At 39.4% G+C, this 12,670-nt stretch overlaps 2 protein-coding genes across 11 annotated transcripts; one reads left to right on the top strand and one right to left on the bottom strand.

Moving 5' to 3' along the window:
* Positions 1–604: 604 nt before the first annotated feature.
* On the bottom strand, positions 605–12,514 carry LOC116936517 (inverted formin-2). 10 transcript variants are annotated; one of them, XM_045174136.1, is made up of 18 exons: positions 11,226–12,047; positions 11,067–11,121; positions 10,395–10,689; positions 10,032–10,334; positions 9,829–9,944; positions 9,447–9,770; positions 9,309–9,388; positions 8,376–9,244; positions 8,104–8,262; positions 7,717–8,042; positions 7,537–7,653; positions 7,334–7,474; positions 6,983–7,271; positions 3,509–6,917; positions 2,974–3,034; positions 2,833–2,918; positions 2,637–2,748; positions 605–2,421 (listed from the first exon to the last, which is right to left on the bottom strand). In XM_045174136.1, exons 3-14 carry the CDS (start codon positions 10,663–10,665, stop codon positions 6,520–6,522), a joined length of 3,393 nt encoding a protein of 1,130 aa, XP_045030071.1. In that variant the 5' UTR covers positions 10,666–10,689; positions 11,067–11,121; positions 11,226–12,047; the 3' UTR covers positions 605–2,421; positions 2,637–2,748; positions 2,833–2,918; positions 2,974–3,034; positions 3,509–6,519. The 10 variants fall into 10 exon arrangements, with proteins under 10 accessions (XP_045030071.1, XP_045030448.1, XP_045029023.1 ...); XM_045174513.1 differs by having other exon boundaries at positions 2,833–2,906; XM_045173088.1 differs by having other exon boundaries at positions 2,833–3,034.
* On the top strand, positions 3,049–6,088 carry LOC116936606 (coiled-coil domain-containing protein 22). Its single transcript, XM_032943801.2, has 11 exons — positions 3,049–3,459; positions 3,521–3,692; positions 3,753–3,891; positions 3,952–4,083; positions 4,155–4,276; positions 4,343–4,441; positions 4,513–4,935; positions 5,023–5,165; positions 5,228–5,393; positions 5,475–5,609; positions 5,671–6,088. Exons 1-11 carry the CDS (start codon positions 3,410–3,412, stop codon positions 5,791–5,793), a joined length of 1,704 nt encoding a protein of 567 aa, XP_032799692.2. The 5' UTR covers positions 3,049–3,409; the 3' UTR covers positions 5,794–6,088.
* Positions 12,515–12,670: the final 156 nt, after the last annotated feature.

Genomic DNA, 12,670 nt, shown 5'->3' with positions numbered 1-12,670 from the left:
ATAAAAAAGTCGGTTTTATTTTGTCAGGCTTATTTTTCAAGCCCGAAGTGACATCTCTTGGAATGGAATGACATTCCCGCAGTATAATCAAAATTGAACGGTGATTTCAAATTCAATTTGTTTTCTCATATAAACATTAGTTGCTGAAATAAACAGAACAAAAGTGGTATGGCGTAACTAATTCGTTTAAGGCCGTCATATTGCGCTAAGTCTCAATTCATACCTTGCCTAATTCGAGTGTCGGTAAAAAAGCCCGGCTTAAATAGTCTTGCTTGAACTCGAAAAGAAAGAGGAAATGACAGTAGTTCACAGCGGCTGCTAACGTAAAAACGTTTGCCTTTTTGGGGCTATATAAGACAATTACTCTGCATTCTTCCCGTTGACATTCAGTAAGTTTAGAAAAATGATATACCTTTCTAAGTTTACCTGCGACCGTTTTTTCGATATGCACTTTTTGATATCGGTATTCGTTGCAACTAGAAGAAGCCACTTTTAGGCGTAACTGCGATGGCGTAAATAAGAGGCATTGCTCAACGCTGTCAATCCTCCAGGGATGCCAACTTAGCCACGATTGAAGGAAACGCATTTATAGTTATTGCAATTATTTAGCTGTTCTAATAAATATAATTCAGCCATCACAATAATAATAAAAAAAATACGATACAAAAATTATGTCTTCCACGTTCAACATTTTACGATTCAAATAGTAATAACAAAAAATCAACTATCATTTGACGAAAGGGACGTCGTGGAGGCCCCTGTTCTGTTGTTGTGGTCACTGGGAGTTGATCGTGATCAAAGCGCTTTGATCTCATACGACCGAACAATCGCCGTACTGAGCCACTTCTAACCAACGACCTTCTCATCCATTCTGGCTTCCTAATACGTGTTCTTCCACTTGATTTGATCGCATCTGAGCTTGATCCAAGAATGTTGTCATTTGAACAATCACCAAGGTGAGAGGTGCTCGTTTTCAGATGCTGTGAGGGCTGACAAGGGACCACTGGGATGGCCTCCTCTTCTTCATGCGCAAGGGGATCTTCTTCATGCGCAAGGGGATCTTCTTCGCTGAGGAGCCTTTTCGAATCGGAAGCTAAAGAAGCATCACTCACGATACCTGCCAGAGTTTCGGTAGGGTGATCGTCACAGATGAGGGGACCTTTTTGCAATTCTTGAGTTTCTGAATCGATAAATTCTATAGCTGCTTCAAACTCATTCGGAACAAATGGCAACGACAAATCTGCAGGATTAGTCACGGGCAATCTCTCTACTTTAGTCGCAGTGTCGTCTTCTTCATCGGTAGGCGCTAAAGCTTCATTCATTTTATCAATTTGCGAAGTAATGAAGTCAACTTTTTTTACTGACTCAGTTTCTCTAGTGTCCAACAAATCTGAAGTTTTACAAACTCCGCCTTGCTGGACAGAGGACAATTCTTCGAGTTGAATGGGCGTCTCTAATAGGTCAACCATTTCGGGACAATTTTCTTGATCACTGAGCGTGATGGGTTCCTTTTCTTTTTCAGCATCCTGTTGATTAATCTTAGCTTCTTCTATTCGAATGTTCATCTCTAAAACCTTTTCTTCGTTTCTTTCGATCTCTTCGTTAACATCCGCTTCGGTCATCGACAAACTGGTTCTCTCAATATCAAAATCGTCCATTACAGCGACTGATACAATATTTTCCGTCTCACTTGGTTGAATGTTTTCTCGATTGATATCTTCTCCGTCCTTCTGGTCTGATTTATCTGCCATCCCCTTTAGCTCAATGTTGTACTTTAAGACATCATCATTTTTGGCATCACTTTCAAATACAGGAAGATCCGTTGTGCTCTCAGATTCTGGAATTGAAACCGCCTCCAATTCTTCCGGGTTAACGGTTTCATAATTTTCTTCACTCCCTTTTCCCACGACCAAGAGTGTGGTAGGCATACTCCCTTCTAAATGGTCATTATCAGTTGTCTCCCCTACTTTGATGTTCATTCCTACCATGTTTTCATTTTCTGCCTCTGTTTGGGCGTAGGTAAATCCATTTGCTGCTAAGGCCTCGTTTGATGTTTCGATTTCAGTTACATTATCAAGGTCTAAGGTGTCTTTGAATGGTACCTCTTGATCAGGAGTACGTTCGTGAATTCGTATAAAATCTTGTTGAATTTTTTCATGGTCTTCAGTTTCCTCAAGAGTATTGTATACAAGTGCTATGTTGGACTCACTTTCTCTTTCAGTCTCAATAGGTACTCCACTGTCCCCTGCCCCCGGGGCAACGCTCGTCCCAATTTCAACTTCTTTCAGTGACCGTGACCGGTTTTCGGGAACCTCGTCAGAAACATTGTTGGTAGATTCTTCTTTGTTTGATTCATTTACGGAGATCAGTTTTTCAAAAACATTAACGGGAATCAGAATACCCCGTTCGTCTTCCATCCCCCTATAGAACAAACAGATGAGGTTGAAATATCAATAGTGTACATAATGAATGTAACATGAAGTTTCTAAGTATAAAAAAAAAACTATTTCAAGGCTGCGCTCACAGGGCACCAAGTTTAAAATCCATCAATGCGCAGTTCCGAATCGAATTAAGTCACAACACCAGAAAATATAACAAGAATATTTTCTAAATTTAAATGTAATATTGCCAAGTACCTTTGTTGTGATCCGTCAGTAGAATCCATTTTTTCTTTCTCTCGGATGGAACGCGTACATACGTCGGATGTATAGGTCAACCCAAGGGCGGTCTCGTTTTTTTTCTCTCTTCCTAGAATTGGTTATGCGAAACGTCCGCTCAGACTAACTTTTGCTATGACTGTCAAATCGAACACTGACTTCAATGAAAACTTACAATCGATGACAAAGTAAGTTATGTCAGCCTCAAAGAATTATAGACCTTCTTTTGACTTCATCCGGCACGTATGACTGTTTAAACAACTGTGAAATGAAATAAACCACCGCTCATAGGCAGGTTGAATCACACCAGAAATACCTCAAGTTGCGCCGCAGGCTGTGATCGGCCACATGCAGAGCTCGTCTCTTACTGACTTCAACTGGAGTTCCACCAACGAGCAGGCACATTAAAAACACACTCACTCCAATTAACTTTTCCATTCCTATATTCAATTGCTATTCTAAAATCTCTCCTAAAATCAGCAATTTAATTTAGCGATAATTCTACCACTTTACAAGCAAGATTTTCCTATTATTATTATATTTTTTTTTTTTACTTTATCACTTCCAAAAAGTTCAAAACGCAAACTGTTCTTTCAACAAAACGCCACCCGGTCTGGCACTTACACTTCTTCTTCACAGATGTCGTTTGTTATTATCGTATATTTTTGTAGATAGAAAATAAATTGCAATTTCATGAGAATTTTTTTAAGCAAAAGGCTCAGAAACTAATCGAAATATACTCTACTGCAAGCATGGAAGAAACTGACGGAATTATAATTGAGACCCTTCGCAAAATTGGCTGGTGAATAAATCATTATAATCAAATGAGAATGGTTTCTAATTTTACTTACCTATTTCTGAAGTGATATTGAAGATGATGTCACATCCATTGCCCATTTTACAACAGAAATAGTGATTGAAGGTGTTGTTAAGTGTCTTGTTTCAATCCATCCCGATTTACAACTCAACCACAGGATGCCACCAAATCTTCCTGCCCGTTATAAACTATGCATGGAAATAGCAAAGGCCTGCAAGGTGATTGAAATAAAATATTCAAAAGGTGGATGTTGTATTAGTTGGGTTTTCCAATTTCAGGAAGTTGCAGGATACAAAGGAGATCTTGGTTATGAAACTTTCTTGCATGGTAGCCAGGCTGAAATTCGTAATGTTTTTGCCATTCTTATACAGAAACTACCTAAAGTGAATGAACAACCTATAGCAGATTCAATTATGGGTAAGCCTCAATATTCCAAGATAACACATTTATTTGGTTTAACTGATTGAATTGACTCAGATCCCTTTGCATGTACCATGGGGAAAATACAGAATGATATTCTAAGACAACTTCACCAACCATGGTTGCCTTACTTTAGCAACCCTTCTAGTGGTAATAGTTTTCCTTTCCACTCAACCGATCTATCAAAAGGTATTGTTATTGAATGTAGTTTTATTTTTATGTTTTATTAAATGTGGATATTGTCTTAAAATTTACATAAGCTGTCAATACAAGTGGCAGACACCATTTGCTGAAGCTGTCATCAGTACCTACCATTCAATTAATACCATCTTTAATAGAAACACATATCTCAGAGTTGGCAGCAGACAAATACCAATATAAGGTTTCCCTTGTTTCTCTATTTTTAGTTGGCTTCCAAACATAAATTTTTGTATTTGATCTCTTCTAGTTTCCAATCGAGAAAGGTAGCAACTTCAAAAGGGAACAGGAGTTTCTGTCGCCTGCACAGAGCTCAAGGTTTTCTCTGGTTCGTTTACTAAATTTTACGGTTAGTTGATTTTACTAGAAGCAGTTGCAGAATATTTTTAGATAGACATATATTTTCCCCCACCCTATTAGGATATCGATAAGAAAAAGAAAAAACCCCAACCACCTCCAAAACCTTCACATTTGGGCGGAGCACCGAAAACCGAGGGACTTCCTACTATAGAAGAGCAATGCCAAAAACTAAATATCGTTATGGAGAATCTAGAACGTGACCTACAGTTGCGACAAGAAGAGCTCGCCGATGCAACAGAGGAAGTTGCCAACCTAAAATGCATTATCCAGTGTAAAGAGACCGAGCAGGACGCTCTACGAAACGAGTTAGATAGACAGGAAAAGCTACACGCTCTTCTTCCAGATGCACCGGCGCACTTGCACCGTATGAAATCTCTACTGGAATCAAATAAAGAAAAAATTGCTGCACTTGAAGAGCAGTGGTCAAAAATTAAGAAACCTTTAGATGATGAGTACCAGAGATGCCTTCAGCTTCAAGAAAACGTATATCCCTTCCCCTTTTTCATCTACGATTTCGTGCTTTAATCTGGGTTGCAATTCACTTTCTCAAAAACTTGTTTTTCTCCCTAGAGCATAGCAGAGAAGTTTAAAGCTGAGCTTGAGAACACAGTGCTTTCTTTAAGGCAAGTCGTTAAGGAAATTCGTACAAAAGAAGACGCTATAGAGAAGCTACAAACGCATATCGAATCTATGCCTTCGTCGGTCTTGACAAGGTAACGAAACACATTCAAATCACGTGACATAAAAGCCCTTTTCTATGCCTTTTTCTCAACAGAACATTCTACACACAGAGAATATTGAGTATTGTGGCCAATGTCAAAAAGCAAAACGAGGAAATGCATCGGGTGCTCGAGGATGTGAAAAGTGTACAGCGTGAAATTAATTCGATACAAGGGAAAGTTGAGCGTACTTTTACCGTAACGGATGAAATAATATTTCGGGTAGCGAGTCCTTAACTGTCATTTAAAAAAAATCAGCGTTCATAAGACTGGCTTTATTTATAAACTCTTCTTTTTTGTTAGGTGGCCAAGTCGGATGAGGCGGCGAGACGGATATACAAGTTTTTAATTTCACTGCAGACAGATTGCTCTGATATCCAAAGACTAGTAAAGGAATCTGGCAACTTGTCTCGAGAGATCAAAGATTTGGAAGAGCAAGTATGTTCAGCTATATGGATGTTTGCTATAGTCATTAAATTGGAATTTTTAATGTAATTAGGCCGAAACCGAGTTACGACGTAACATCGTTCCCAAACTTAGACAACTGCAAATAGATCTCGAGCAGATACGCCAGGAGAACCGGATTATGGAAGAAAGAGTTAACAGTGGTGGGAAACTCTGAGTGGAACATTTAATTATTCCAGTTTTAAGGATAACCGTGTACATCGAAGTCACTCTCACCGTTCTCGCCAAACCACGTCGGTGAAGTTCAAAGGATGCCATGTGAACAACTAAAAAATGTTGCTGTCAACAAAGCTCTCCATTTCTTGTTCGTCTCGTCAAATATCGATTGACAATTTGATCTTGGAGTTCTGGAGGGTAAAATTTTGTTTGCCTTTGTCTTGTATTTCTTTTTTGTTGTTGTGATAACACCGAGAGCATTAGGGAAAATAAAAGGAAAGATATGAAACTAAAAATTGGTCCAAGCTTGTCATGGAGGTTTAATGCAGAAGACGCAAAGCTCTATGATATTATCAATGCGCAATGTAATAAGAAATGTTTGGATGTTCGAAAGATGATTCGGTTATTCATCTTGCCGTATCGTAGACATCCGCAATTGAACGCTATTGATCATGCTACTAAACGTACCAAGTACGTCGTCACTTTCAACGAACCATTTAACATTATCTCAAACTTAATTTCTGATTTTACTCTACGAATGTCCCTTTGTTTAGGCACCTTCTCTATTTTTGGCAGTTTAAGCAGTTAAGAAATTCTAACGGCATAAATCGCAAAACTAGTTTCTGTGACATCAAATGTCACGATGAAAACTTAACCTTAGAGAGAATAACTGACAAAAAACATGCAAAACTGATAAAAAAAAAAAAAAAAACTTAGCTTGTTTGCATTATCCACGCCTCGATTTTTTCAGTTTGAATTCCCCACGGCGAATTTCCCCCAAAAGACGATCCACGATGCAAATATCGTCGTCGGCAGAAGACCATTTCCCAGACGCTATCTTCTTTCCTGGTGATCGACTGACGGAGCCTTGTGGGGATGCTGCCAAAATGGCTTTTTCTTCAGCCAATCGTGCCGCACGTTCTTCTTGTTTCTGGCGCGTTTCGTTCTCTTTGCGAGCTATTTCAATTTTGTTAATCAATTCCGAGAAAATACCAAAGCATTCAGAGAGCTTCAGTTTCGTCGGGTCTTCACTGAAATGAATGGCAACTGAGCGAAAAGCACTGTCAATTTCTACCAGCAGTTGCTCCAATAAAAGAACTTTTTCTTTAGCTTTCACAAGAAAATCTGAAATAAAAAGAATGTCAATTTAGTCATGAAGGTTGCTGGTAAAAGATCAGCCTATAACATACCATTCTTGAACTCTGTAAGACCGGCTTTTGCAGGTAACAACTGCTTCTGTAGTTCACTAATGCGTGAGATCCATTCTCGAAGTTCTGCAGTCATTGTCTCGAGACTCAACCGACTTGCTTCTTTAACGGATGACAATTCGACAGTGAAGTCTAACAGAGCTGGGTTTTCTTTCAAAGCAATGTCCACAATGTAATGAAGGAGGGTCATGCGAGGCTTATTGGCTCGTAAATCAGTAAGCTGCTGCAGAGCGCTTAGTTTGAATCCGACGGCATTGCCGGCATAGCTATTCTGTAGGACAATAAAGCTGGATGAAGAAACTACCGTTGCCCTTATAAAAGAAAAAAATATACACTGTTTAGGCAATTTCCAAGCTGAAGTACAACTGCCAAGAAATCTTGAAGTGACTTGTTGGCGAGAAGGTTGCGACAGGTGGCCAGAAGAAGCCTTAGAGGAGGTTCCAACTCTGACATGGACGGATGAAAGTCTATTTTCTATATACATTAAAAGTTAGTAAAGATGTGAAAGATTTTTTAATTTTCTCTTCAAATGTCACCATTATAGTGGCTTTGATTTTCACAGAATATTCCGGAAGAGCCAACAGACATAGAAGAAACTGTTCAGCTGGGCCAACATTGGTTACGTCTCCTTTGTAGTTCAGCAACGTAGAAATCTATGAACATGTTGTTTTTATTGAGAAGTGCGCAACAAAGTATACGAAATCGCACTTAATTACCTCGTCTGCATCCGGTAGAATTTTTTGGAGACAACTAAGATGTTCGGTAGTAAAAAAATGTTCATCACATTGATTTATGCGATTCACAATTTCTGTGATGGGGATTTTGAACTGCTTAAGGAATATGTTGACTGCTAGGCTGCGTTTGCTGTCTAAGAGACAGTGAGTCATTTGTTTATTCAAGCCGCCAAAGCCTTTAGTTTTTGTTGTAGACGAAAGAGCAGGAGTTGGTTTCATGCAGAAAAGTTCCTCAATTTGTTGTAGACGCAAGCTAACTGGCGGTTTTACCCGAATCGTTGCATTAATTTCCTTCCATATGGAATCATCTGATAAAGATTTTTTTAAATTGCAAATCAGCAAAATCTACGTCAAATGAAGAACAACTACCTTCCACTCGGGTAACTTTTATCCAATTTAGGGTTTTCATTTTAGTACTGAGTTTCAAGGGATTCAAAGCGCAATCTATAGTAGATGCAACGGCAGAAGAAATTAACCCATCCAGAGAGGGACAACGAGGAGGAGGCAGAACCCCTCCAACTGCTTTCCCTACATAAAAAATAAAATAAAGTAAGTATAATAAAAATGTTTAAAACAGAACCTTGAATTTCACAAGAGTTAGCAGTTTCTTATACGTTGAAATCGCAATAAATCATTTGTACCTGTATCATTTTGAGGTGGTGGAGGCGGCGGAGGTGGTGGAATTATGGAACTTCCAGTGCAGGGGAATGGTGGCAATGGCGGTAAAGGTGGCGGTTGCGGTGGCAATGGCAGCGTGGATGGTGGTAGGGGTGGTGGTAGGGGTGGTGGTGACGTTGATGGTAAGGGTGGGGGTAAGGGTGGGGGTAAGGGTGGTAGTGCGCTGTTTGGTAAGGATGGTGGTTCGGTTATTGGTAGCGGTGGTGGTGGAGGAGGATTTGAACTAAGAGACAGAGGAGGCGGAGGTGGCGGTGGCGGTAATTGACTAGAAAAACTGTCAGCAAAGGCAGACAGCTGTATGGGTGATGGTGGACTAAACGGTAAATGCAGGGTTGGAGGCAGGGTTGGAGGCAGGGTTGGAGGCAGGGTTGGAGGCAGGGTTGGAGGCAGGGTTGGAGGCAGGGATGGAGGCAGGGTAGGAGGCAGGGTAGGAGGCAGGGTAGGAGGCAGGGTAGGAGGCAGGGTAGGAGGCAGGGTAGGAGGCAGGGTAGGAGGCAGGGTTGGAGGCAGGGTTGGAGGCAGGGTTGGAGGCAGGGTTGGAGGCAGGGGTGGAGGCACGGGTGGAAGTGTAGGCGATGGTTTCGAAGATACAGGATGAGTAGGTATTTTGCTTAATATAGCTTCTGATCTCACACTTCCGTCAATGATGGAATCTTCGTCTTCACTTATAAAGATGCTGTCGGATAAAAATTCGTCATCCGTTTGTGTGTTAACGGAAATCATATTTGTTTGCGGCCAATGTTTTGTAAAATTTCTGTATCTACTCCACTCCGACAGATTTCCCTTGACAGCATCTTCAGTCACTTTTTCAAGTAGATTCCACAGTCGCGAGCTTGCAGACAATAAATATTAATTACATTTTTATCTACAGAGATATTGATTAATCTACAATATACTTGATCGGATCAGCAACATTCAGCTGTATAAGATTCGAAAGAAATGAATGAAGAGATAAGGCCTGCGGTTTGTCTTTGATCTGTCAAATATTCATTAAGATTTTTTTTTATAGGAAACTTCTAAAGAGAAAGCTTTACTTTGATGAAGTAAAGTGAAAAAAGATCGAACAAAGATTTCACGTCCGTTTGATCCAGATTATCATCATCTTTTGTGTGATGGTGCTCAAATACTTGAATTTGAATAAATAATTCTGGATTGTCAGACATTTCCACGTTCTCAATTGCGTCAAGCAGTCCCAAGCCAATCATTTCTGAACGTATTGCGTGCCGCGTCCAAATGTTTTCTGTTCCCAATATCAAAGAGTTGACGAAACCCAAGATAGTTGCCTTATATTCAACAGTATCGGCCGTGAGTATCTCTGATACCAGAATAGCGAAGCGTTGCAACTTTGTTCTCGACATCTTATAGAAAACAGAATGAAAAATAACTTTCAAAATGATGCCATGCACATACAAATACCTTGAAATAGTCGAGAGCATCTAAGGTGGCTTCATGTCCACTGTCAGAGTAGACGCAAACAGCACTGAAAAGTTCCAACACGAGTTTTTTTGCCAAAATATTCTTCGTTGCCATAACTAGAACAAAAAAAAAAAATAATAATAATAATAAGATATTATCTTTACTACTTTACTAAAAATTTGACAGAAGGGTATTGAATATACCACTAAACAGTTGACGAGTGAACTGGCGATGTGCGAGAAGATACTTCAAACCAATTTTTGAATTAACAACGGCCCGAATAGCATAGGCCACCTCTGACTGAAATAGGGCGTTGGTTATGCTGAAGCCAGTAGATAATTTTTCCAGTCTATCAAACAAAACTGCCAGTCCATCACGCTCCAAGAAATCTTCCATCCAAGAGGGTTTTGCATTCTCAATCAGCTTCCTAAAACCGGAATAGTTGGCTAAGCTGGGGATTTTCAAAAGTTGGATACTAAGCTCCGGATCCCATTCATCAAATTTCTCTAAAAACATTAGGGCGTGTTATCTGACAAATTATTTTAAAAATTTAGTATTGCGTGTACTTTGATTGATATCTTCAAGAAGTTTTTGGGTTGACCGTCGTCGCGCAGTTTTAGTTGAGCTACCCATATCCTCTTGACCTTTGTTTTGTCGTGTGTGCGTATCTTCTGTAATCCCGTCGTTGTTACCGCTTTCTACTTCTCCCTGTGAACTGAACCTCATGTTAAGTGCTCGTTCAGCTGCCATCGACCACCGAACGCTGTTACTATCCTTTCGTGTAACAGACGGAGGAGTAGCTTCATCCATGCTACTTGTTGATTTATCTTCAGACATTTTTTACGATGTTTGTGCGACAAACTGTTAGTCACATGTATGGAAACAATGAGAAATAGAAAGCAAAAAACTATTAGAACGTACAGAATTCATTTAGAAAATAAAAACAGTAAAATAAAATTTTCGTAGTTCATTCTCTCCTCCTCCACCGGTGTTTTTGCTACCTCAGAAGGGACAAGCATAAAAATTGCTATTGTTTACTCGAGCACGCCGATTATCACTTCCTAGCTGATATTCTTAAAATCGAGTTTCCAGTGCAAAGATATGCATGCACAAAATAATTTTCGCGAACTTTTAGTCTCCAAAGAGAGCTGTGTGGATTAAATAAAGCACTCAACGAATCAGGAGAAACTATACCAATGATGGCGAAAGAACAAAACAAATCAACTAGTGGTACTTGCCTGAAATATGATACTTTCCTTTAGACCAGGATAATCACTAGGCGCGGGTTCAGACCTGATAAAGAGTAGTTCAAAGTAAAACTGCACTGTAATAAATTATTTAGCATTAAGCACTGCACAACAAGCACTTCAAGCTCTGAGCCACTCCTACAGTCTTACCATGCAAGTTCCATATAACTTTCCGATAAGAGAAAGGCATGACTTTCCCGAGTGCATTGTCTAATTTCAGGTTAGAAAAATGTTAACGCAGATTTCAACACTCACACTTGAATAGAAAATAACAATATGATATATCTTGACGCACTAAGAGGGAGCAATCATAAAAAAAACGGTGTTTTTGCTACCTCAGAAGGGACAAGCATAAAAATTGCTATTGTTTACTCGAGCACGCCGATTATCACTTCCTAGCTGATATTCTTAAAATCGAGTTTCCAGTGCAAAGATTGGCATGCACAAAAAATTTTTCGCGATTTTTTAGTCTCCAAAGAGAGCTGTGTGGATTAAATAAAGCACTCAACGAATCAGGAGAAACTATACCAATGATGGCGAAAGAACAAAACAAATCAACTAGTGGTACGTGCCTGAAATATGACACTTTCCTTTAGACCAGGATAATCACTAGGCGCGGGTTCAGACCGGATAAAGAGTAGTTAAAAGTTTACTGTTATAAATTATTTAGCATAAGCACTGCACAACAAGCACTTCAAGCTCTGAGCCCCTCCTACCCGCCTCCTACAATAAAACCATGCAAGTTCCATATAACTTTCCAATAAGAGAAAGGCATGACTTTCATGAGTGCATAGTCTAATTTCAGGTTAGAAAAATGTTAACGCATATTTCAACACTCACACTTGAATAGAAAATAACAATATGATATATCTCTACGCACTAAGAGGGAGCACTCCTCAAAAAATTTTGATAGACTTTCACATGCTGCATGTGCTCTGTAACCTTGAAAGCATGACTAAATTGGAAGGCAGAGTTTGAAATAATGAAACAGCCTCGCCTAGAGGCGCTGTTGAAAAAGCTCACCGCAGAAATACAGCCGGCGGCGTCGTCCAAGGAAATTGTGTTATTACGAAGTTTACCGACCGGAATACTAACAATCCATCACTTACGATGATCACTGTACCGTAAAGGTAGCATTTCTGTACTTGTGTCTTTTAGTCCGTAAGACAAGCTATGGCTCAAGCAAATAAATGCACCTGCATTACAGATCCAGTGTCACATTCTAGTCTACATGTGTTTGTTGTAGCAATGAACAGCTGTTGGAAGAGATGTAGAGAGCTAGTTCGCTGCTGTGCTATAAAAAAAATCTAAAAGCTAGACTGAAAAACAATAACTTCGATAAACAACGTACATCCTTGAGGGCAGACTGATGAGAATGAGATTATTATGAATTTACTTGTCCGGCTATTGCTTAAACTAAAACCGCTAAAACGAGAATCTCAGGATGTCATGAATAAGACTTCGAAGTATTCATAAAACACATTTGAAAACTTTTTTTTAAACAAGAAAAATTGAGGTAAAATATTTTTAAATAATAATAATAAATATAAATATTTCTGCTTTTACTAGCTGCTTTGGCTAGTTTTTACTCTATG

Source organism: Daphnia magna, linkage group LG1, assembly GCF_020631705.1.
Source record: "Daphnia magna isolate NIES linkage group LG1, ASM2063170v1.1, whole genome shotgun sequence".
Classification (NCBI taxonomy): Eukaryota; Metazoa; Arthropoda; class Branchiopoda; order Diplostraca; family Daphniidae; genus Daphnia; species Daphnia magna.
This window is presented reverse-complemented; position numbering and strand designations above follow the sequence as displayed.